The sequence below is a fragment of the Delphinapterus leucas genome, chromosome 19 (assembly GCF_059928025.1).
Source record: "Delphinapterus leucas isolate spDelLeu-1000000601 "Yukka" chromosome 19, BTC_Dleu_Yukka2, whole genome shotgun sequence".
NCBI classification, from domain to species: Eukaryota; Metazoa; Chordata; class Mammalia; order Artiodactyla; family Monodontidae; genus Delphinapterus; species Delphinapterus leucas.
The window spans coordinates 23079465-23104790 of NC_143147.1; the positions used below are offsets into that span (position 1 = coordinate 23079465).

The window sequence follows — 25326 nt, forward strand, 5'->3', positions numbered from 1 at the left end:
CTCAGCATGGAGGGACGCGCGAACTCCCGGGGCGAGCCCCGCGCCTGGCCCGCCGGGCCCGTGCTGTGCCGCGGCTGCGTGGAGCCTCTCATCTTCCTTGCCAACTTCGCCTTGGTGCTGCAGGGCCCGGTCACCACGCAGTACCTGTGGCACCGCTTCAGTGCCGACCTTGGCTACAACGGCACTCGTGACAGGGGCAGCTGCACCAACCATAGCGTGGACCCCACCGCGCAGGTAGGGGCGGCGGGGAGAAGCGAGGAGCGTGCCAGGGGCGGGCCCTGGGGGCAGCGGAGTGGGCGGGGCCTGCGTAAAGGTTGGGGGCAGCCCAGTGGGTTAGGATATTAGGTGGTGGGCGGGGCCGGAGCAAAGTTGGGGCTTGACTGAGAAATGCGTTGTGGGGATGCTTCAAGTTGATCTAGGTAAAGCGAGTTTGAGGGTTAACAAAAGAGGGTGTCCACTGAAAAAAAATGCATAAACTGAGGGACTTCCCTGGTGGCGCAGTGGTTGGGAATCTGCCTGCCAATGCAGGGGACACGGGTTCGAGCCCTGGCCCGGAAAGATCCCACATGCCGCGGAGCAGCTAAGCCCGTGCGCCACAACTACTGAGCCTGCGCTCTAGAGCCCGCGAAAACTGCGAGCCACAACTACTGAGCCCACGTGCCACAACTACTAAAGCCCGCGCACCTAGAGCCCGTGCTCCGCAACAAGAGAAGCCACCACAGTGAGAAGACTGCGCCGTGCAACGAAGACCCAACACAACCAAAAATAAATTTAAAAAAAAAAAAAAGCACAAACTGAAAGTTGAGAATTATGTTTTATTTGGCAGACTTTCTGAGGACTCAGGCCCAGGAGGCAGTCTCTGAGATAGCTCTGAGGGACTGTTCCCAAGAAGTAAGGGAGGCGCCAGGATATATAGGAGTTTTGCAATAAAAACCAGGTAGTTGGAACATCAAAAGATTACTGTTAATTGAGGAAAACCAGACATCTCAAGTTACTGGACTTTTTTTTTTTTTTTTTGGCTGCACCACCTGGCTTGTGGGCTCTTAGTTTTTTTAACCAGGGATTGAACCCAGCCCCAGCAGTGAAAGCACCAAGTCCTAAAAATTGGACCACCAGGGAATTCCCACAAGTCAATGAATTTAGCTCTTTTCTAAGTAAGGGAAGATGCAGGAGCCTGGGCTTATTGAAATCACTCCTCTGATATGCACCTTAGCTCTCTAGAGCCAGTATCCTGTTCTGTCCCATCCTGGGTCTGTACTTGGGGCTGGCTGCAGTGGCTGAGGGCTTGGCTGTCGGCAGCCTGTTTGTCTCCATCCTGAGTTACATCAGGGCTCAGCATCAGGGGCGGCAGTAGTGGCTGAGGGCTTGATGGCCGCAGCATCCTTTGTTTGCCGATGCGGCAGGCAACAGTTTTCATTCACAGTGCTAAAAGTAAGAGAACGGATCTTGCCCATTTCCCATACCCCTCCAGTGTCAGTTTTTAAGAGTTGTACTAAAATTCTCTGAGGTTTAGGGCTCCAAAGAAAGTCCTCATCCCTGTATCTCCCAGGTTGGTGATGGGGTGGGCGATGGGCAGCCCAGAGTGAGGAACGGCACCCTGGTAATAAGACTCTTGCCTCCGCAGAAAGTGGAGACGCTTACCTCCCACTGGACCCTCTACATGAACATGGGCGGCTTCCTGGTGGGACTCTTCTCGTCCACCCTGCTGGGTGCCTGGAGTGACTGTGTGGGCCGCCGCCCGCTGCTGGTGCTGGCCTCCCTCGGCCTGCTGCTCCAGACCGTGCTGTCCATCTTTGTGGTACAGCTGCAGCTCCACGTTGGCTACTTCGTGCTGGGCCGCATCCTTTGTGCCCTCCTCGGCGATTTCAGTGGCCTCCTGGCTGCTGGCTTTGCCTCCGTGGCAGATGTCAGCTCCAGCCGCACCCGTACCATCCGAATGGCCCTGCTGGAAGCGTGCATCGGGGTGGCAGGGATGCTGGCGAGTCTCATTGGTGGCAACTGGCTCCAGGAGCAGGGTTATGCCAACCCCTTCTGGTTGGCCTTGGCCTTGCTGATTGCCATGACTCTCTATGCAGCATTCTGCTTTGGTGAGACAGTGAAAGAGGCGACACCCGCCCGGCTCTTCACACTCCGTCACCACCGATCCATCGTCCAGCTCTATGTGACCCAGGCCCCGGAGAAGTCCAGGAAGCACTTAGCCCTGTACTCATTGGCCATCTTCGTGGTGATCACTGTGCACCTTGGGGCCCAGGACATCCTGACCCTCTATGAGCTTAGCACACCCCTCTGCTGGGACTCTAGGCTGATTGGCTACGGTTCTGCGGCTCAGCACCTCCCATACCTCACCAGCCTGCTGGGCCTGAGGCTTCTGCAGTACTGCCTGGCCGACACCTGGGTGGCTGAGATCGGTCTGGCCTTCAACATCATGGGGATGGTGGTCTTTGCATTTGCTACCATTACACCCCTCATGTTCACAGGTAAAGTGTGTATGGGTTCAGGGACAGTTTGTCGCAGAATTGCTGGGTGAAAACTGGGGACTGGCCACCTGCTGCCGCCAAATGTAGTTCATGCCCATGTCTTTGGAAACATCACTGTGCCCCTAGCCTGCACTGGAGGACAGACAACTAAGAAACCTCATAAAAATGCCATCTTTGTTATACAGAAAATATAGACCTTCAATAGCCAAAGTGATTCATTTACATTACCAACCATAAATATTGTTAGTAAGATAGAGCCAAAGACAAAAATATTGCTCTTACACTAATTGCTCCACTCCTTGGCCTCCCACAGCCTATATTCCTGGTGCTCTTAAGCAAAGTCCAAGCCATTAATGCCTTAATACTCACTTCTCTGATAAGAATCACAGGACCTATCTCAAATATCCTTGGTCAGCTTCTTTGGGTTTTTAAAAAAGCCAGTCTTCTCAGACTGCAGCTATCAAATTCCTGCTTCTGTTAGTTCTTCTTTTCTTTCTTTCTTTCTTTTTTTTTTTTTTTGGTGGGAGGGGGCAGCTGCGAATGAGGAAGTTAACTTTCCTGAATGGACAGATTTATTTTAATAGAGCCCTAAAATGTGTACAGTCAGCCATTCTGTAATCACAGATTTCCTAATGTGGCCGCTCGCCTGGACAGTGCTGACGGGGACCAGGTACCTTTTTCTCCTGCCCACAGCATCATCCATGGCCTCGGTGCTGGGCTCAACGCCTTCGGGGGTGCAGAGATGATGAAGACACTGTCATTGCTCTGGGATTTGGGGGCCTTTCCCCTGAAGGGGCCCTGGGGGGCCTCATCGTGAATGCACTTCACAGGCACCACTGTTTTTTAGCAGTTTGCAGTTTTTGTTGAGGAGGTAACAGTTGCACAAGGGAGAGAAATGGTTACGAAGGAAACAGTGTAAGCCTGTGAGTAACTAAATGTCAAGGGAAAAGGAACTTGCATTTACTGTGTGCTTGCTGTGCCCCATCATTGTCTCCTTCCCCATCAGGGATGTTCTTCCTGTGTCCAATCCGAGTCCCTCATGGGGTAGGTACAGGACCTCTGCTACATCTCACTTGGGCACCCCTCTCCCCAAGCCCATTTCCTTGATGATTGTTTCTTTCCTCACAGGGTACGGGCTCCTCTTCCTGTCGTTGGTCGTCACGCCTGTCATCCGGGCCAAACTCTCCAGGCTGGTGAGAGAGTCAGAGCAGGGTGAGTATCAGGGTGTGAGCCTGTGTCTGGCTCCTCATGCCCAGTGTTTCCTGAACTGCGCAGAGGGTAGCCACGGACCAGGAGGCAGCTTACCTTCCTCCCTCCCACCCTGGAGAAATAAGTAGCCAAGACAACTGCGTTGCTGTCACAGTGCCCAGGGCTGGCAGAGAACCACAGCGATTTGGATTTTCAGACCACAGCGTTGGAATTTGCAGTCAGCAGCATACGATTATGTTCTTTTGCATAAGCCAAGCAGAGGATTTACTGTTTCCAGACTTCACCTTTTCCATCTGTAAAATGGATGTGACGATGCCAGAGTTCCCTGCTTCCCTGGGGTCAGAGTGTCCAACTTTGTGATGTAGGTTTCACTGTCTCCACATGGCAGATGAAGCAGAGGCCCAGAGGGTTAAATTGATTCACCTGAGGTCACTCAGTAAGTGGTGGAACTAGGATGCACACCCAGGTCTCTTTCTAAGAGCAGCAGGTCTGGGAATCTGGATTTTAGTCCTGGCTCTGTGATCTGGGCCTGTTTCCTCATCTGTAACACATGTGAATTGCTCTTTTTTTGTGTGTGGGGCGGGGAGGGGTTCTTTTATAGTTTTTTTAATTTAATTAATTAATCAATTTATTTTTGGCTGCATTGGATATTCGTTGCTGCACGTGGGCTTTCTCTAGTTGTGGCGAGTGGGGGCTACTCTTCGTTGCGGTGTTCAGGCTTCTCATTGCGGTGGCTTCTCTTGTTACGGAGCACAGACTCTAGGTGCACAGCCTTCAGTAGTTGTGGCACGAGGGCTCAGTAGTTGTGGCTCGCAGGCTCTTGAGTGCAGGCTCAGTAGTTGTGGTGCGCAGGCTTAGTTGCTCCGCGGCATGTGGGATCTTCCCGGACCAGGGCTTGAACCCGTGTCCCCTGCATTGGCAGGTGGATTCTTAACCACTGCGCCACCAGGGAAGTCCCGTGAATAGCTCTTGATGACGTCTGTAGGCCCTTCGAGCTCTGACAGTCTGATAGTTTAATCTCAACTTCCGTTGGGCTGTTGATTATTTTGCAAAATTTGTGTTCTGCTGGCATATCGATTCTATTTATTTTAAAATTTTTGGCTGCGTTGGGTCTTCCTTGCTGCGCGCAGGCTTTTCTCTAGTTGTGGTGAGCGAGGGCTACTCTTCGTTGCCGTGCGTGGGCTTCTCATTGCAGTGGCTTCTCTTGTTGCGGAGCACGGGCTCTAGGCGAGTGGGCTTCAGTAGTTGTGGCTCGTGGGCTTAGTTGCCTTGTGGCATGTGGGATATTCCGGACCAGGGTTCGAACCTGTGTCTCCTGCATTGGCAGGTGGATTCTTAACCACTGTGACAGCAGGGAAGTTCCATGCTGTCATATCTATAAAGAATAGCTTATCAGGCCTCTTGGTCTTTAGATCCCAATCCGGAAACATGTAGCTCATCCACTTTTTCCCATCTGCCCTGGAAGTAGGATCTGGTGATGGCAGAGACTCTGGTGCCATGTATAGCCCACCATGGGTTCTGTTATCCTCAGAACCCATGTGCCTTCATTCATTCACTCAATAAGCATTTTTCTAACACCTTCACTGTGCCCAGAGATGCCAAGGGGAACAGGAGAAAAGAACAGCTCTTACTAACTGACTGCCTTCAGGGGGCCAGGCCCTGTGATAGGTGCATTACATGCGATTATAGTGTTACCAACAATCTATGAAAGGTATTATCCTTATTTAACAGAAGGGGGACAGAAGCCCAGAAAGATAAGTGTCTTATTCGGGGATCACACAGCTGACAAGTGTTGAAACTGAGAAATAGCCCAGAAATTTATCCTAAAGAGGAGATGATTCCAAAGGGGATAAACCTAAAACCATTTTATCAGACTTTATCAGACTTTTGCTAGGAGATATCACATGTACTTGTAATATAGAGATTTAATAACAGCCATTTGTTTTGTAGCACAGGTGCTTTCCATGCATGACCTCATCGAAGCCTTATCACAACACATGATGTAGGAGTCATAGCTGAGGAAGGTGACACTCAGAGAGGTTAAGTGACTCGCTCCAGGTCACACAGCTGCGAGGTAGTGGTGTCAGGGTTTGCATTTAGGTCTTTCAAATTCCTGAGTGTGCTATTTATTTCTTCACAGGCGCTCTCTTTTCTGCTGTGGCCTGTGTGAATGGCTTGGCTATGCTGACAGCCTCCGGCATCTTCAACTCGCTCTACCCAGCCACCCTGAACTTCATGAAGGGCTTCCCTTTCCTTCTGGGAGCTGGCCTCCTCTTCATCCCGGCCGTCCTGATTGGGTAATGCAGGGCCCTGACCCAGGCTCAAAATGGACCCCTTCACCCTAAAGTTATCCTCTGCTTCCTCCTCCTTCCAACCTCCTCAGTCCTGGAGCTCTTCCCCTGCGGGAAGTCCCAGCCTGCCTCTCCCCTTGCAGATGGTTGCCTAATCGTCTGGGAGCGATTCCCCGGTAGCAAGGCAGAGGCGGTAGGGGAAGGGTCAGGCTCACAGTGCTTCTTCGCAAGGCTATGTTCTCGCACCCAGTTCCCCTCATCCCCCTCCATTCCCATTTTACAGATGGAACTACGGTGGCAGAAATGTCCTAAAGGGAAGCCTGGAGAGCTTCCTTGGCTAGTTGTGACCAGGCCACACGCTAACCTGACCCACTTGTTTCTTCCCCCAGAGCCCTCTGTCTCTGGACATTGTCTTCCACCTCTCAGCTTGGGGAGGGGGATACCTGGACCAGCCCATCCGATAAAGCCTGTGTCACTTCTCCAGGAGTTGAGGGTCCCCCCGTGTTAAATCTGAACTCTCTCTCTCTGGTCTCTCACAGGATACTGGAAAGGGCTAATCATTGCCCTGAATTCCAGCAGTTTTCCCAGAGCCCCTGATCTGCCTGGACCAGAGGGCAGGGGGCGAGAGGAGCAACGTGAACGCCAACCAGCTGGAAGTATATGCCTCTGGGTCCCAGTCCTCAGCAGCAGCGGCAGCTCCCCTCAAAGGGCAGTGTTCACCTTGGACCAGGTGGTCAAGCTAGACCAAGGCCCCCACCTCATCCACGCCGTGCCTGCCTGTGATTCTAGGATCTGGAATTGTAACCCAGACAGTCCCACTCAGGGCAGGTGGTGTGGGAGCCATTTGGAACAGGGATCTGTTAAACCCTTTAGTCCATCAATCACATAGAACCCTCCAGGGGAGAGGAGAGGTCCTGATGGAGGGACCAGTTGAAGCATGAGGGCAGCACCTCTGCTTCCAACCCAAACTGTGCAGCTCACCGTGCTCAGTTCACGGCCAAGCAGCTACCAGTCACTCCTTAGTGATGAATATGGTACCACTGGTCAGTGCCAGCTCTGGGGGAAGGGAGGGTTGTGGGAGGGACTTGGTGCCACCTGGAGGGAGAGTGCTGCTATGTCTGCGTGGGAATCAATCCCCTGGGCTTAGCAGTGCCAATCATAATAAGTTTGTATAATCACCCTGGAATGAACCTTCCGGCCCCCAAGGCATTGGGCTGTGGGGCCTTCTGTTTTCCTGTTCCTAGTTTGCCCACTGTAGGTCAGACAGCAGTGGCTGCTGGAAGGGACAGGGGCCTCTGAGTTGCCATGGGATTGGTACTGGGCGTGGCCAGCTCAGTCCTCATCTGACTGCCCATTCTCTTCTCCGGAGCTGCTGGGAGGCGAAGGGCTGCCACGCTTGCATCAGGTCAGCAGAGAAGCTCCGGGCAGAGCCCTGGCCGCTCATTTCTCAGGGTCAGAGATCTACTCCCTGAAGACACCTTGCTCTGGTCTTCCTGGCTACACCAAACCAAGCAGAATCAGTTTTTGTTACCACTCAGCCCTCTAACACCTCCCATTGCTGGGCATTTCAGCAGGGCCATGTGCTGACACCATCCCTCGAGCATCTGTAGCTCAACAGGAACCTGGAGATGGGCCCGACTCCCCAGAGAATGAGGGGCCCATTTCTAGGGCGTTAGGAAAGCCTGGACCTGAAGTTGAAAGGCAGAATGGGATTTGGTATTAAGGCACTGGCTTTGATGAGGGCCATAGGCCCCCAAACAAATCAGATGACACTTGACTCTTCAAAACAGAATTGGCCACAGGGCATGGCCCCCTGCTGGTATTTCTACCCTCATTCTCTCTCACCTGCCCTGCTAGCCAGTTTTCTGGCTAGAAATCACGCAGGTAAAACGTGGCCCAGGGAAAACTAGGGTCAGCTGTGGCCCTCTGTAGCCTGGGCCTGTTTCCAGATTACCATCTCACTGTCCCCTGTCATTGGGAGATCAAGCAAGGAGAGGCCCCCTCCACTGACTGTCCCAGCAGTGAGGGTGGTAGGAAAAAGGCTCTGGGCTGGCCTCAGGCCCAGGCTCTACTCCGGGCATTGCCTCTGGTTCGTGTGTGGCCTTGAGCAAGGCCCTCTATGAAGGGTTAGATCAGCAATGCCTCTAATTGTCTGATCATGGTTGGACAAGTTAGGAAACACTAGATTAAATACTGTTTTAAGATCCTTCCTGTCTCATACATTCTAGAATGGAATGAATGCCTCTATTCATGGACCTAGGGGAAGGATAAATGAGTTGGAGCTGGACTTTTGACTTTTGAGTGTTTCTTGGTCGGTCATGAGCAATTCTTGGTCTTGGAGAGGGGTGGGGTGAGGCTGACTCAGCCCCGACCTGGGAGCAGCAGCTACAGCCCAGCCAAGCAGAAAACCCTGACCCCGCAGACCAGGCTGCAATGTCAGAGCAGGCTGGGGGGTGGGTGGTGAAAGGCTGTTTCTCAGCTCTTTGTCTCAGGACCGGCCCTGTGAGACCACGCCTAGGTGGAAGGTGCGGGCCAGGGTGCCTGCCCTGGCTGCGATCTGGGCAGTGTTTGTTACGGCCGGGGAGGCTGGCCCCTGAACACACTGGCCTGGCCAGGGGAGGCTCGTCACTTCAGCTGCTCCGGTGGGGCCCGGAGGCTGGGCTGTGATTCCTCAGAGAGACAGGAGGGAGGCAGCAGTAGAGAGTGTGCCAAACAGAAAAACAAACAGTGCTGGGCAACCTCTCTGAGTACTGCCCATGAGGGACCTCAGGAGGGAGTGGGACTGATTGGGGACAAAAAGACAGAAGGCTTCCCCTGGAGGAGACTCATCACACTGTATTGTTATTGTCTCTGCTCTTGAAGGCAACATCCAGTCTGCCTCAGTCACCGTCGTATCCAGGGCACCGGTGGGCATTCATGTGGCAAGAAGGAAAAGGGTCAAGTGCAGTCAGAGGACCGGCTAGAGGCAGTATCTTTGACAGGGAGGCGAGTGGAAGGAAGGAGTTCCAAGCCTGGAGCGAGACCTTTGACTTTCTGACGATGTGGCCCAAGAGCTCCGAGGGCCCTGGCCAGCACCTGCAGGAGGTGGCTCTGGGAGCTGAGCCAGCCTTCAGGTGTGAACCCACTGCCCTCAGGAGGGGAGGGGAGGGGCAGGGCAGGTGCCCGCTGAGCCCATTAGCTGGAGCCTGCATTTACTGGAAGGAGGATGCTTTCTTGCTCTCCTACCCTGGTGGAGGAAGGGGCCGAGGGACACTCCTGCTCGGTTATTTCTTTACAGCCCCTGAGTCAGCCTTCTGTTGTGAAAGCCTGTCCCCCCACGGCTAGATTCTTTGGGGCAAGAGGGAAGCCAGCCATCTGTGGAGCAACAGCCCTGCCCAGGGTGCAGCCTCCAGGATGATTTTCAGTCCCCCCCGGCGGTAGACTGAGCGCCAGGAGGCCAGGTCTGCATCCTGGGGCTGCCACTGGTGACTTGGGAAACTGGGCACGACATTCAATTCCTTCTCTGTAAGATGGAGATAATACCAGGTAAGGCTGCTCTGATGATTAGAGACCATGGAGTGAAGTGTCAGGGAAATGGCAAACATTTGTGAGGCATTTGTGTTTCAGTCTTGCTTCCTAAGGTATCATTCCCTGATCACCAGCTTCAGCCCAGGTGGGAGTTTGTGAGAAATGCAGGAACTCGGGCCCCACCCCAGGTGTCCTGAATGGGATTTTAACAAAATTCCCAGGTGATTCGAATGCACCCCATGCCCTTCTTCAGGATCTTGCCTCTTCCCAGGGAGCTACAGGTTCTGCCCAGGCTACTGCTGCTGCCACAGGGGGGCTGCCTCGCCCCAGCTCCCCCTGAGCCAGTGCGGGGGCAGCCTTGGACGGGTGAGGGGCTGAGGAAGGGAGCTGGGCCACGCTGGGCAGAGGCGTGGCGCACAGCACCAAGGCCAGGTAGGGTGGCTAACTGCTCTTCGAGGGGCAGCGTCCCCTGCTCAGCCTCAAGCAGGGGGCTCCCGTGCACCGGTGAGCGCAGGCCACGGCTGCAGACCAGCCAGAGCGAGGGCCGGCTCAGTCTCACCCTGAGCCCAGATGCGGCAAAGGAGGATGCACATCAGGAAGGCTGGCAGTGGACCTGGGACCAGACCAGGCCAGCTAAGGGCACTGAGTGGTTACAGCGCAAGGCCACAGGATGGCAGGAACCGGTGAGCCCCGGGGCCAGGCGCAGTCTCGGCGGAGAGCCATGGCTAGCCTCTCATCCCCAGCTGGCTCCCGGGCCCAAGCCCTTGCTTGGTGGGGAGGGTTGGCCATTGCACTGAGCCCTGCCCGAGGCTGCGTGCCTTCACTCTACTCAGGTTGGCTGCTGGCAGGGCAGGAGAGGGGTTAGCATGCAGCACACCCTCATTCTCCAGTCTCCAGAGCTGAGCAGTGACCCTCCCACGCCCGAGACAGGACCTGGGGGCAGGGGCTAGGGGAGGTCTTAGCACCCCCAATGCCTGGCTTCCCTTCCCTTTCCAGATACTGAGGAAGCCGGGTGTGAGGTGGACGGTGAGGGTCGGGGGAGGCAGAGAGCCATTTCCTGAGAAGAGCCCAGGCTGTCTCAGCCCAGGGAAGCCGGATTGAGGAGCTGGTCCATTGGGGGGATGATGGAAATGGGGGGTCACGGCAGGGCTTGGGAATTAGGGACTGGTTAAGCGGGGCCCAGGGGTGCAGCACCCTCCAAACTGGTGTCAGAGCCCACAGATGAGTCCCGGGAGGCGCGGCCCTGCAGGAAGCGGATGATCTTCTCGATGGTGGCCTCCTGGTACTCGTGGGACCACCTGTGGGTGCAGAGGCTGGTGGGTCAGAGGGCTGGGCAGAGGGAGCTGCTGGCTGGGGGCCTGTGTCACCCGCCCCGCCCCCTCCTCACTTGATGCCATTGAAGGTGAGCACAGCCTGCATGTCCTCGGGCAGGGCCTGGGGCTCTGGCCACTGGAATCCATCAATGATGGGCACGATGTTCTTGCCACAGTTCAAAGCAGTCACAATCTCCTAGAGGAAGAAGAGGGGAAAAGGAGGACACGTGGGGCCCCATCCAGGGACCTCGGGGCCAGGCTGAGCCCAAGGGGGGATGTTGGCCGTGAAGTCCACGTTGACTTCTCCCTCATCCCCTGTGGTATGATAAATCTACATTTGCCCTTTGTTCCAGGTTCTCGGTACAGAGCTCCTAAAGCCCTCTCGCATGACCTGGGGGGTGGGGCTGTGCCGAATAGCTTCAGGATGGGGGCTGGTGGCCAGGGAGACTAAGCTGTGATTAGAGGGTTGGAACTTTCAGTGCCCCCCTCACCTCCAGGGAGGGGAGAAGGGCTGGAGACTGAGTTCACTCACCAATGACTTAATCACACCTACATAATGAGACCTCCATAAGACCCCTAAGGACTGGTAGGTTGGTGAACACATCTAGGTGTGGAGAGAGTGGCCCGGAGAGGGCATGGAAGCCCTGCCCACGCTCCCACCCCCGCTTCCTTTGCCCTGTGCATCTCTTCCATTTGGATGTTCCTGAGTTGTATCTTTTAAAACGAACCAGTAATAGTTAAGTAAAGTGCTTTCCTGAATTCTGCATGCCATTCTAACAAATTATTGAACCTGAGGGGGGTGGTCATAGGAACCCCTGCATTTGTAGCTGAGTCAGTCAGCAGTGCAGGTGGCCTGGGCCTTGCGACTGGGTCTGAAGTGAGGGCCGACTTGTGAGACTGATCCCTTAAACCATGGAGTCTGACACTGGCTCCCAGTGGGTAGTTAGTGTCAGAACTGAATTGAATTGTGGGACAGCCAGCTGGTGCTGGTGAAATGGAGAACTGGTTGTTGGTATGGGAAAAAGCCCACACAGATTTGGTGTCAAGAAGTACATCACACCCCCTGCATCCAAACTGATCCACCCTGAGCCCTGCCAGTTGTAGTCCTTATTTATTTCTCAAGTCCTCTCATTTTTCTCCACTTCCATCCCCACCAGCCAACCCCGTATTACCATTAGCCCCTACCGGGTCTCTTCTCATCCATTCTTGCCTCCTCTAATTCATTCTCCATGTTGCCCCTTCACCTAGCTACTCTTTGCAAAATGCACATCTGATCATGTCACCACCCCCCCCTACTTAAAACTTCACGACTCTACATGGCTCTTTGAATAAAGTTCAAGGCTCTGTGCGGTTGGCCACAGCTCACTTCTCAAACTCTATCCCTGCACTGTCCTCCCAGCCACACAGACCTTGCAGTCCCTTAGATTTGCTACCTCCCTCCCTCCACAGGGCCTTTGCACATGCTGCTTCCTCTGACTAGAACACTCTTCCCTGCCGTTTCACCTAGCTAATACCAACTCATTTTTCTGATCTGAGCTCAATCAACTTTCCTAGGGAAGTCTTCCCTCACTTCCTGACCAGGTCAGATCCCCTGTTATAGGTTCTCATAGGCTCCGCATCACATGCTACACTTACAAATTTAAATTCACTAATGACTAATTTCCTTAATACCTGCTTCCCCACCAGACATAAAGGCGGGAACCATGTCCAGGTTTCACTCAACTTGTATCTCAGGATCTTTCACAAACCTTGCCCGTAGTCTGCCTTTGCTAAATACTTAACAGCGGACTGGCTGAATGAATGAATGAGACAGCATAGCATTTAGGGGTTACGCTCTGGAATCATCAGATCTGGGTTCACATCAAGTCTCTGACACAGGCTCTGTCATTTGAGGCAAAAACAACAGGCTCTCAAAGCCTCTGTTTTCTAATTTCTAAAATAGAGTTAATGATAGTCCCTATCTTGCAGGATTGCTGGGAGAAATAACTGTGCTATCCCATGGCAAGTGGTTAGACTAGCGACTAGCATGCAGTGTATGCTTTAAATAAATAACAAGTGTTATTACTTCCTCCTCTGTAAAGTGGGGATAATAAAACTTACCTCACTAGGTTGTTCTGAGGATATTGCTATTAATGGGTGCTCTGGTAAGTGCTTATTGAATGTTTTTTTCCTTTCAAGGGGGTACCACAAGGATTGGACTTTTTGAGTGCAGTTCACTTGTGGTTTTCCATATTGATTACCCACTAAATGTGGCTTTGAGGAAAGCAGTTTTAAAACCAGAGGCAATTCAGTACTAAAAACAACCAAGGAGGGATGATGGAGCCTTTGGGACTGGTCCAAGGCAAAGGCTTCCACCACCTGCCCGCTCCTCCCTCCTTGCAGTTGGCTGGGACAGTGATGGACGCCAGGCGCCCTCGTGGAGCAGAGCCTTCCTGGGGAAGGAATCTGCATAACTTCAACCCTGATTGGCTTCTGGGGCACCTCTCCATTTTACAACTGAGAAGAAGGAAGCCCAGCGAAGGGGAGGGACTTGCTCCCAAGTCACATACGTGCCCAGCCCAGGAGAGGGCCAGGTCTCTGACTCAAGCATTCAGATTCCAAGTCCAAGGCTATATCAGCCAAGCCCTCTGCCTCTCTGCTGAGCACTTGGATGAATTCTGGCCCTGCAGCAACTTATGTGGGAACCTTTAGACATTTGTTTCATCCAGAATTACACAGAAGCAAAGACAGCACACTGCTCACTGTACCGATTCAGAGGCTGGCCAGTCTGACCTAGTAAACCTAGTAGATACGTATGTTTCTCCCAGTCATCTCAGCTTCATCAGAATCACTCATCTATTTAATCATTGATTCAATTATTCTAAAAACTCTTCAAGAGCCTACTTTGTACCATGCATGGTTTTAGGCATCAGGGATGCAGCATGAACAAGGCAAGGTCTGAGCTCTCAACGGAGCTCACAGACACTCCTCTCTTTCTCTCAGAAGGCCGCCTGCCACCTGCTCTAAGCCATGATCCTCCAGGGTGTCTCTCTGACCCAGCATCCCCTCCCCAAACCAAACCCAGTATTCAGACCCTCCTACATGGCCTCTGGGGCCTGACCCTCTTCCCCGCTGTCAATGTGGGCTGCACCCTAGTGCAGAGCCTTCTCCCTAAAACCCACTGGTATGGCGTCACTGCCCTCACGGGATCCCTTTTGCCAGTGCTTTCAGCACAGGTCTTCTCCCTGCCTTTAGGAACCCCATAACCTGGTTTCTTAGTTCTTATCCAGCCAGTGGTGTGCTGGTACATGTTTAACAACTAGCTCTCCAGAGGGGGAAAAAAAACAACCAAACAAATAAAATCCTGATTTGTAGTTTTTACCAATTTCTTTAGGGTAACTACTCCCACCATGGCTGATTTCAAGCTACTGGCGTGACATCACTGAACTCGGAGTTGGGAAAAGATGCAGTCACTCTGGTGTCAGCTGATTCCAATCCTATCTCACCACCTCCCCTCCCACCCTTCAGATCTGAGTCATAGGACAAAGCTGGATCTTAAGAAAGTGCATGGGCTTTGGAGTCAGATAGACAGGAGGAGTTCAAAGCCCAGTTCTGATTTCTGCCCGGGCAGTGTGGCCATGGGAAAAATTATTCTACTTCTCCGAGCCTTGGTTTCTTCATCCGTAAAATGGAGAAGGCAATACCAGTGATAATGCAGGTTTCTGGCACCCTTCTCATGCCTACTTTTTTTTTTTTTGCGGTACGCGGGCCTCTCACTGCTGTGGCCTCTCCCGTTGCGGAGCACAGGCTCCGGACGCGCAGGCTCAGCGGCCATGGCTCACGGGCCTAGCTGCTCCGCGGCATGTGGGATCTTCCCAGACCGGGGCACGAACCCGCGTCCCCCGCATTGGCAGGTGGACTCTCAACCACTGTGCCACCAGGGAAGCCCCTCATGCCTACTTTTCTTCTTTGCTCCTGCTGTTGCCCTGCCTGAGATGCCTTCTCTTCCGCTGGCCTAAACTCTTAAGACTCTTCTCAAGTTCTGCTTCCTTCACGAAGCCTCCCCGGGTTATTCCAGCCCTTGATGTTTTTTTCCTTTCTCCATATTCTTATAGCAAGTAAGAGGTTCGCCTACCTGGCTTTACGTTGACACCAATTTATGTATGATCTAGTCATTCTGGGCATATCTTTGTCTCCTTAGCTGCTTTAGGACAAGGGCCCTATCCATATGACAACTGCTTCCCTTTGCCCTGGCCCCAATTCCTGCTGACTAACGAGTAATGATTAATAACCTACAGATGTGATACAGATCCATCCATCCATTCTACAAGTTCCCAATAAGTTTTTACTATGCGTTAGGCACTCGGGATACAATGGGGAATTAAACAGTGGTAGTACTCACAAAAATTATATTAATAATAGTCATTGCTGCTATCATACAGCAGTTCTTATGTGCCAGGCATTCTGCTAAGCACTTCACAAATTTTACCTCTTTTAATCTGCCTAACAATACCCTAGGGAGTTAGGTACTATAACTATCCCGCTTTCCAGTGATAAACATGAAGCTCATTAGGGTTAAGTAACTTGCCCAAAGCCAGAGCCAGGATTTAAACTCACAGCTCTTAACCATTCCACTGTGCCTGTCACTATGCTCTCCTGCCCCCCTTCCCTCACAGAGGTTATTTTTCAAAGCGTGTTCATCCTTCTCTGACCCTCACAACAATTCTACGAGGTGAACAGGACAGGTAAGTTACCCCCATTTTGTAGATGAGAAAACTGGGGCTCGGAGAACCTAAGTGAGTTGCTCAAGTCCTATTACAGTCAGAGCCATGGCTCCTGACTTCCAGCTGGGCTATGGAGGTTGCTGGAGTATATGCAGGTGAGAAAGAATGAAACGGGGACCTTGTGCCCTGGGCGACAGGCCAATGCTGGGACCACAGAGGCCAGCACTTACCTTGTGCACCCAGTCCTTGCAGTCGTGGTCCTGCATGCACTTGTCCAGAGCCCCAGCCGACAAAACCAGCACAAAATTGCGGGCACCCATGATACTCTGAATGAGCTTGTCCTCGAACTTGCCCGCTTCCAGCTTCTCCACATCAATGAAGACACTGAAGCCGTGCAGCTGCAGGTGCACCTTCAGGAGGCTGCAGAGAGGTCCTGTGTCACTGCCGTGGCCTCCCCACAAGGCCCCAGGCAGCCTGCCTGTCCGCCCCTCCTCACCTGGCGAGCTGGGAGCCTGAGTTCCGGCGGTAGCTGATGAAGACGTCTGGAGTGTCCCCGCAGGGCTTGCAGCCGGTGCAGGGCAGAGGGGAATGTAGCATTTCTGAAGCAGACAAGGGACGGCTTGGTGAGGGTGGGCCTTCCCCATCATTCACCACGAGGTACATAATCTCCTGCATACCCAGCCCTCTCAGCCCAGCCCAGGCAGGGTGGCTTGCTCCAAAAAGGGTCAGAGAGGTGGAGAGATGGGGCCTACAGGAAGGCAGGCTGCAAACTATCAGTGAGGCCCTCTCAGGAGGCAGGCATTGTGTTCTGGGGACACCTCCAGCACTGCCCTCTCTCTAGAGCTCCAGACCTGCACAGCCAGCTGCCCATGGGTACTCCAAACCCAACCCATCCCAAATCCTCCCCAGACCCCACTTCTTCCTAGTCTCCCACCAAAGCCAGAAACCTGGGTATCAGCCTCAACTCCTGCCTCTCATTCATTCATTCAACAAATATTTACTAAGTGCTTTCTGTGTGCCAGGCAGTATTCTTAGTGCTTGGGATACAGCAATGAACAAAACAAACCCTGCCCTCATGGAGCTGACATTCAATGCTCAGGGTCAGGCACCGTGCTCTGTGGATTCTACCTACTAACATCCTGGACTCTAGCCTCAGGGCCGTCCCTGTGTCCAGGCCCCCAACTCCAGCGTCCTCAGTGGTCTCTCCAGATCCACACCTGCCCAGTCTAACCTTTTTGCCGCAGGCACCAGAGAGCTCTGCTTAAAATCCAAATCTGAGTGTGTCATTGCCCCCACTTCAAAACTGTGCATGGCTCCCTACTCCCTACAGGAGATGTTTGTAAGCTATTTTTGCGGTAGCACCCTCTTGTTTTTAAAAAAGTAAATCTTGGGGATTTATTGGGAGCTGCAATGTAAAAATGATAGAAGTTAATCTGCTTTGGTTGAAGCAAAAGAATGGGGCCAAAGCCCAGTCCCTTGTCCCCTGTGGGAGCTTAGTACATACTTATTGAATGCACGCACGCATGAAAAGAACCCATCTTATAATATTCAGACAACAGTCACAGACAACGTTTGTCTCTTTACGAGGTATAAAGGCAGAGGTTGAGATCCCAGTTCTGTCATTTAATGACTTATAACCTTACAAGATGAATTTAAATCTCAGTTTCATCACCTGTAAAATTAACCCCCATGATGGAACTGTCCTTTATCTTTGATTATGATTACACAGGGGTATACATTCAAAACTGCTCAAACTGGACACTTTTAAGTTAAATTATACCACTTCTATTCTTTAAAAAGTTTTAAAAGCTGACTTTAAAAAAACAAACACCCACTGCACAGAATGGATGTAGAGATTAATGAGATAATATCTGTTAAAAACTTAATCAGGACCTGGCCTCTAGTAATTGACAATAAATGTCAGCCAAATAGTAAATTAGTAAATTAAATTAATAAATCAAGAGGGCTGCTAGAGCCCTAGGATCCACTCTGCTCTCACGACCTCCCTAAAGCACCCATACTTTGTCAGCTGTGGACTAACAGGATAAGCCCTCTGTCTTCTCGCCCACATCCCCTGTACCCAGCCTCCATGCTGTCTCACCTCCACACTTGCATGTACGGCTCCCTCTGCCTGGGCTGCTCTTCCTGCTGCCACCACTCTTTTCCCCACCCCCAACACGTCCTTCAAGACCTGGTCAGGCATCCTCCCCTCTCCAAAGCCTAGGCCTGGGTGGACAGGGTAGGTGGTGCTTCCTCTAGGTTCCCACTGGAGTCCTGGGCATGCCAGCTCCTGCAGCCACGTGCCTGTTTATACATCTGCCTTCCTCCCACCCTCCTACCCTCCTCAGACTGGGAACTTCTTGAGGGCAAAGTGCAACATATTCATCTTTATCCTCAGAGCCCAGTGCAGCACAGCCTACGCGCTCAATCAACCCGCAGGGAGGCTCTGAGCGCCCCCCCATGTGTCTCCCCTCACCCCTCCAGGGCAGGGGCAGGGGCAGGGCTAGGGGCCCAGGTGGGCAGGCTGACCTCTGGCGGCCGTGAGGATGCGGGCGCGGTGCACGCCCAGGTGGATGCCGCAGTCCTCCAGGAGCTGCTGCTCCGACACTCGGTGCAGCAGGGAGCGGTCCAGGCCGCAGCTGACCAGGCCATACGTGTATTGACGGAAGCGCGGGTCCAGGCTGCCCAGCCAGTCAGCCAGGTTGCTGCGGTCGCATGTAGCATAGTTGGCGAAGGTCTTGAGCTCCGTGAGCTCCCTAAAGAATCTGCACCCAAGGGAGGAGAGGATGCTGAGATCTTGACTGGGCACTGGCTAGAGGTGGAGGGGGCGTTTAGTCAGACCTGCCCGGGGCGGGGGAGTATGCGGGCTGGAGGCTCCGTACCTCTTGCGAGTGAGGCCTGACTTCATGCCCAGGTCGGTCTGGAGTTCCTCATCCGTGAGCCGCAGAAGCAGGTCTCCATCCACCTGCTGCTCCTGGAGGAGGGGTCAGATGTAAGGAAAGGCTCCCATCCTCAGCATTTGCACCCCACCCAGCACAAGATCAAGAGCAGGGACCTGGAGATGGCGGTAGGGGAGGCGGATGGGACCCAGATGAGAACCGAATGACCCCGAAAAACACTGAGTACAGGCTCCCCACCCCCAAAAGTCCACCCTGGTGCCGCTGGCGTGCTGCGCCGGGATGGGGCGCGGTCGCCTGTGTGCAGGGCGCCCCTAGCGGCCACGCGGCCCTGGGGGATGCGCCTGCTCCGACCGCCGGCCGGCGACCCCGTGCGGCTCTACCCGGAAGCTCTCGCAGTACTGGGAGAAGCCGATCTGCTGCAGCCATGTCTGGACCTCGGCTTCCTTCCAGCTGGCCACGCTGGGCAGGATGGGCCGCGGCACCTCTTCGCCCAGCAGGCGCAGCGCGCGCTTCGCCAGCGCCGACGTGGTACCATTAGTGGAGTAGGAGACGAGGCGTTTCAGGCTCTGGATGGCACCTATGTCGCTGAATACCTGGGGAAGTGCGGAGAGGATGTCTTGGACCCACCAATTCACCAGCCGCCCCCAAACGTGCCTGGTCCCTTCCCTCGCCTCTTCTCACCGCTGAAAACCCCACCGTCTGCCCTTGCCCTGCCTTCATCCAATAAATCACCAGGTCCTGTGGATTCCCCCTCCAGAAGCTCCTTCAACTCTTGACCAGGTAAGTCCCTCTCATGCCTCCCCTCTACAGCTTCCATCTGCCCTGAAATCAAGTCGAGTTCTCAGTATGGCTGCCAGGCCTGGCACAGTGCAGCCCCTGCCCACCAATCCCCGCTCTACTCCCCCTTCACCAAGCCACCCACCCATGGAGGCTCTCCCACCTCTGGGCCTCACTCAACCTGTGGTGTTTCCAGACCCTTAGTTCTTCTAGCCTGCTTGTGGGAATCCTACTCATCCATTGGATCCAAATTGATTGGCACCTCCAACATGCAGCCTGCTTTGATTGCCCCACAGCTTGGCCCATACCTCCAGTTAGGCCTTGTGCTACACTCTGGATGCTACTGTTGTTAATTGATAATGCAATTTCTACTGGACTGTAAGCTGAGGTCATGTCTTAGTCACCCCTGGAGTCCCATAACTGGCACACTGCAGGGCACAGAGTGAGGGCTCACTATGTCTATATTGAACTGCGCTCACTTGGCCTTGCTGGGAAAGAGGTGCTAGGGCTGGTGGTCATGGCTGCTGCCAAGACCCACTCCTTGGGGTCCTCACTCCCTACTTCCCTTTAAATCCCTCCTCCCAAAACAGAATGGCCTGTTTTGTAAAGCCAGTCCTCCCATGGCCCAACTCTGGGGTGCAGAGAGGAGAATCGAAAGCTCCTAGAACACTGGACCTTGGAAGAGGCCTCAGAGACCCCCTAACACAACAGTCTCTTCTGCATCTATGGGAACACACGTGATGGGTGACAATCACCTGTGAGACACGCTCCTCTGATGACCCCTGTCCAGCCCCAGATGACCACTGTCGCACAGACAGGGTGGTCCATGCAGTGTGCACCGCTCCCTGTGCACCAGCGGTCACTAACCCCCCAAACCTCCAGAGGAATACAAAGGAGGGAGTGTGACATTATTGGATAATCTTAATTCTGTAATATTTAAAAAACTAACACCAGAAACTTTCGATAATTTAACTATTACTAGTCTCACATCCAGGGTAAGAACTGCTGCTGTGGTCCACTCCTTCAGTTTTCCAGAGGTCAAAAGTGAGGCATATAGGGACTTCCCTGGTGGCACAGAGGATAAGACTCCGCGTTCCCAATGCAGGGGGCCAGGGTTTGATCCCTGGTCAGTGAACTAGAACCCACATGCATGCCGCAACTGAGAGTTTGCATGCCACAACTAAGGAGCTCACAAGCCGCAACTAAGGAGCCTGCCTGCTGCAACTAACACCCAGCGCAACCAAATAGATAAATAAATAGTAAAAAAAAAAAAAAAAAAAGTGAGGCACATAAAGGCCCAGAGAGGGGAAGCCAGGTACCCACAGTCACACAGCAATTTAAAGCAGAGGGCAAAGGCTGCATATCAGGTCCTGAGATTGGGGACCCTTTGGGACTTGGGTGGGAGTTATCTAGCTGACACATGGATGTCCTGCCTCTGTTTACTCCATCTCCTTTTTGGACTCCAGACCCAAATGACAGAATGGCCCACTGGAGCACCCCAGGTTGTCATCCCTCAGGCACTTCAAACTCCATCTGTCCCATTGAACTCACTTTCTCTCCACCCTCAAACTATCTCACCCAGTTCACCTTATCTCAGTAGCATCCTCAGCTGCTCATCTTCCTCCACCCAGCCGCCCACCGAGTTCTAACTCTGTCTCTTCAGTACCTCTGGAATCTGCTTCTCTCTGCCTCTGCTGTCATGCCCTGGTCCTCACCTCCACCATCCCAGCTGCCCCCTGCCATGGCCTTCTATCTGACCCCCCGGCCTGCAGCCTCACCCTTGCCTACCCCATCTCCATGCAGCAGTCAGGGTGATCTTTGTAGAACACAGAGATCATACAGAGATGTATGTCCCCTACATAAAACCTTGGTCTTGCCTTCAAGGCCAGAATGATGGGTCCCTCATCTTTCTCCTTATTTCACCTCTCATGTGTATTTCAAGTCCTAGTTTTTTGTTTTTGTTTTGTTTGTTTTGTTTTTGACTGTGCCACCGGCATGCGGGATCTTAGTTCCCTGACCCGAGATCAAACCCGTGTCCCCTACAGTGGAAGCGTGGAGTCTTAACGAATGGACCACCAGGGAAGTTCCTCAAGTCCCAGCTGAATGTCATTTCCTCTGGGGCGCCTTCCCAGTTTCTCTTTAACCCCCTCCCCACCCAACCCCACACCCGCACCCACCTTGGTCTTGCCCTGCAGACTCTTGATGACAGCCTCGGCACAGAGATAGAAAGCCCCGATGCACTGCGCCTCCAAGCGCGACGAGTCAAGCAGTGGCACAAGGCGCTGCAGGTCGTCAGGCCCGCGGCCCTGGCTGGTGTCACTGGCGTCCACCAGGCAGCGGGCGAAGCGGCCGGGGTCCAGTGAGGCCACTAGCGGCTCCACGAGGGCCAGCGTGCCCGAGCGCTCCACCTCGCGCTCCACCTCCTTGTTGGTGGCCAGCACCGCCACGGCGAGGCAGGCGTGCAGTCGGAGCATCTCGTCCTCGGAGAAGGCGAGCGGGAAGAGCCACTCGGCGGCGCGCTTCTCCACCATGCGCCTCTGCGCCGCCTGGCCCCCGTGCAGCGCGCAGTTGGCCAGCGCCAGCGCGCAGTGGCGGAGCAGCGGTGGGTCGGTGCGGCGGCACCAGTACAGCACCGCGTCCAGGCCGCCGGCCGCCACCAGCCGCTGGCACGTCTCCTCCGAGTGCTTGAACATGTGCTCCAAAATGCCGGCCACGCTCCGCGCCAGCTCCACCGGCTCCCGCTCTTTTGCCAGGTTCAGGATCACGCCTAGCCCGATGCGCGCCACTCGGTCCCTGCCGAAGGAAAGCGGGAGGGAGGAAGTGGAGGTGCCGCAGCCCGGGGTGCTTATCTTAACCCAGGGCCTCGTTACTTATGCTTTCTGGGCCTCGCTAGCGTCAAATAGTACATGAGTCTGGTCCTCCCTGCCTCCTCCACCTCCCTCATCTCCTGCCCTGGGACAACCAGACTTCTCTGATTATAAGGGTGCTCCATCCTGGCCACACGCATTTCTTCCCAGACACCCTTCCCTGGAGAAGCAGCACGTGTAGTGGTTAAGAATTCTAGCTCTAGAGCAGATCTCCTGGGTCCTGGTTTCTTCTCTACCATTTTCTAGCTGTGGGACCTTGGGTACCTTCCTTTATCTTTATTGGTTTCCTCATCTCATAAATAGGATAAAGTGAATACCCACCCCATAGAGTTATTACGAGAACTAATGTAAGAATGCATGTAAAGTGCTTGGCACAGTTCCTGGCACATAGGAAAGCCTCAATAAATGTTCATTTCATCAAAATTCTCTGCACTCTATGCTGTGTGACTGGGGTGTATTTATTCATCCATTCAAAACACCATTTATTGAGGACTTACTGTGTACCAGGCACCGCAATAGGGGCTGAAGTTAAACAGTGCCTGAGAGAGACTGGAGCTAATAACAGCTAATATGGAGACAAACAGTAAGCAAGTAAACGGTGAATGAACAGGATAATAGTTATCTGACCAAAACGACAGCAAAACCAGGTGCTCCGATGGAGAGTGCCTGGGTGGAGGGATATGTCTGAGGAAGTGACATCTGCGAGTTAAATGTCCAGAGACCCCTGCTTGCCAGTATCTGGAAGGAGAGCTTAATAGGCAGAGAGAACAGCAAGGACAAAAGCCCCGAGGGCTGATGAGCTTGGCACGTTCCAGGAAGAGAAAGAAAGCCAGAGATGTTTGCAATGTCTAAAACAAACAAGGAAAAGTATAAAATCAACGAGGGACTCGTATATAGAATATATAAATACATATTCAAATGAACAAGCAAAAGGCAGTAAATCCAACAGAAAAGGGGCGAAGGACACAAATGGGCAACTTACCAAAGGAAATTCAAAACGTTAACAAGCAAATAGAGATACTCTAATTCATTAGTAATCAGAGAAATAAAAATTAAACCAGCTATCACTTTACACCCATTAAATGGGCAAAAAGCAGAAGCTACTACAAGTGGTTGAGGTGGAAGTTTCAAAGGGAAGAGTGAGGAAAGAGTTCCTGGGGGCCGTTTGAGCCATCTCAAAGCGTTTGGACTTCATCTTGATGGCAAATGGGGAGTCACTGAAGGGCTTCAGGAAGGGGAGTGACCTGGTTAACACATAGGTTTTAGGAAACTCGCTCTGGCTGCTGTGGGGAGGACAGGTCAAAGGGAGAGAGCTTGGAGGCCAAGAGAGGAGACAGGAGAGTTGCCACACTCCAGGCAGAGGTGAAAGTGTCCTGTCTTCCTGACCTCCACCAATGATGTCCCTCAAAGACTTATAGGCCCAGCCAGCTATGGAGTCCTTGCCCAGTGAGCACCACAGTGGCCACAGTGCTTATGACTTTGTGTCCACTGCAGGGCCCAGCTGAGCCCAGAACATGGCCTGAGGCCAGGACAGCTTTGCTGAGCTGATCACTGAACTTCTCTGTAGCCCAAAGGAACAGATGGGTTCTAATCATCCACTCGGGCAGACGGCACTGCAATTGTTCCTTTAACCAAGGAGAAAGCCAAGGCTCAGAGAGGTTACATGGCATGCCCAGGTTACACAGCTGGTGAGAGGCATAGCTGGGATTTGAACTCACATCTATCTGTCTCCAGGGCTCAAGATCCTTCGTCTGCACTTTGTGCTTCCAGAACAATCTGACTATATATACTTCAAGAATATCAGAACCAGGAAGTGCTTAAGAAGTCATCTAATCCAACAACACCCCCCCTGAGGCTCAATGAAGGGAAGGGCATGTTCAGGAACATCCATTCAGAAAGAGGACTTTATTCACATTTCTTTTTTTTTTTTTTTTGGCTGCGAGGCTTGCAGGATCTCAGTTCCCCGACCAGGGATCAAACCCGGGCCATGGCGGTGAAAGCCCGGAATCCTAACCACTAGGCCACCAGGGAACTGTGCAATTGTGCATTTCTTGAACCCCAGCCCTCACCTTTCCCTATGCACTTGGCACCTTTATAGAGTTGAACTCTGTGCTAGTTGTGACATTTATTCACTCAATTCCCAATTCTTCTACAGTCTGAGAGGCTGTGGGTCTGGGATCAAATCACAGCTCCGAAAGAGGGGTAAATTGTCCATATATACACATATATAAGCCTGTATATGTAATATACACATATATGCAAGTGCTTGTATATGCAGAGACTCTCTCTTGGAAAGACGTACAAGAAACTTGTTTCACCGGTTTGCCTCCAGTGAACAGAAAGAAGAACGTTTAAGTGTGTATCATTTTTGTACTTTGCACTTGAATTTATGTGCAATGGTTGTTTTTTTTTTTTTCCTTTTCCTTTCTTTCTTTTAAAAACCTGTCACCTCCACTTATTCACTGTGTATTCTTGGGAAAGCCATTTAACCTCATTATGGTCTCCTGAAGGGGGCAGGCTGTGACTTTAGAGGGCTAGTAGTAAGAGTGTGGTGGGACCAGGCTCAGAGCGCCCTACCCTGTTGGGCTTCTCCTGGTATTCGAGGGTCAGTGGAGCTGTGACCTGGGCTCCCGGGCAGTGAGTGTGGCAGCACCCAGGGAAGAAGAGAGCTGCAGGAAAGGGAATGGCAAAAGGAGTGGGTGCACTGATAGAAGAACCTTCTTTATGAGGAAGTTGGTTGGTGGAGAAAGGAAAAAATTTCATAGACACAAATTCTCAGTGTGTCATCACCCTCTTCCCTTCTTGCCCTCCCAGCCTCCTCTCGGAGCAGTGCAGAGGTGTGGGGAGATTATGCCTTTCTCCGGGAGGATTTTGATCGGGACCTGGCTCGCTGGGTTCTGTCCTTGGTCCTGAAGCGATGCCAACACCAGCACGTTGTTTCTTGGGACCAGAGACACCGGTTAGTGTGCCTCCTTTCTCGGTAATTCTGAACCAGGTAAGGATTGTTATTTTCAACCTTGAAAAGTATCAGTTCTATTTGCATCTTGCAGCCCTCCTCTTCTTAGGGTGCTGGCTGCACCCATTCTCCAGGAGTTCTAGTTATAGCTGCCCTATCCCACATACCAGGCCTACAGGACACACCCTTCAATGCTAGCCCACCACATCCAGTGAGCACCCACTCCATTTGCTAGCCCTCCACATTCACAGCCCATCCCCAACAGGACACCTGTTGTTAGATAGAAGATTAATGACTTACTGAACAAGCAGAATCCTAACTTGGCC

At 52.8% G+C, this 25326-nt stretch overlaps 3 protein-coding genes across 7 annotated transcripts in view; 2 read left to right on the forward strand and 1 right to left on the reverse strand.

Annotated features, from left to right (window-relative positions):
• Positions 1–6678, forward strand: SLC46A1 (solute carrier family 46 member 1). The gene is made up of 5 exons (XM_022595436.3): positions 1–234; positions 1625–2477; positions 3606–3689; positions 5827–5983; positions 6517–6678. Exons 1-5 carry the CDS (start codon positions 7–9, stop codon positions 6572–6574), a joined length of 1380 nt encoding a protein of 459 aa, XP_022451144.1. The 5' UTR covers positions 1–6; the 3' UTR covers positions 6575–6678.
• Positions 236–25326, reverse strand: part of SARM1 (sterile alpha and TIR motif containing 1) — a 27203-nt gene continuing 2112 nt past the window's right edge. Inside the window, exons 2-9 of the mRNA XM_022595433.3 lie at positions 21355–21970; positions 18781–18993; positions 18383–18474; positions 18030–18265; positions 15997–16099; positions 15731–15920; positions 10872–10993; positions 236–10782 (exon numbers count right to left, since the gene is read on the reverse strand). Coding sequence (XP_022451141.1) covers positions 10653–10782; positions 10872–10993; positions 15731–15920; positions 15997–16099; positions 18030–18265; positions 18383–18474; positions 18781–18993; positions 21355–21970 — 1702 coding nt within the window. The 3' untranslated portion in view covers positions 236–10652. The remainder of the gene's footprint in view (positions 10783–10871; positions 10994–15730; positions 15921–15996; positions 16100–18029; positions 18266–18382; positions 18475–18780; positions 18994–21354; positions 21971–25326) is intronic.
• Positions 18800–25326, forward strand: part of VTN (vitronectin) — a 12669-nt gene continuing 6142 nt past the window's right edge. For 4 of the 5 annotated variants that reach the window (XM_089900741.1, XM_089900743.1, XM_030763249.2 and 1 more), the window contains exons 1-2: positions 18800–19180; positions 24859–25039. The gene's annotated coding sequence lies outside the window, so the exon portion shown is untranslated. The remainder of the gene's footprint in view (positions 19181–24858; positions 25040–25326) is intronic. The other variant, XM_089900742.1, reaches the window with a different exon arrangement.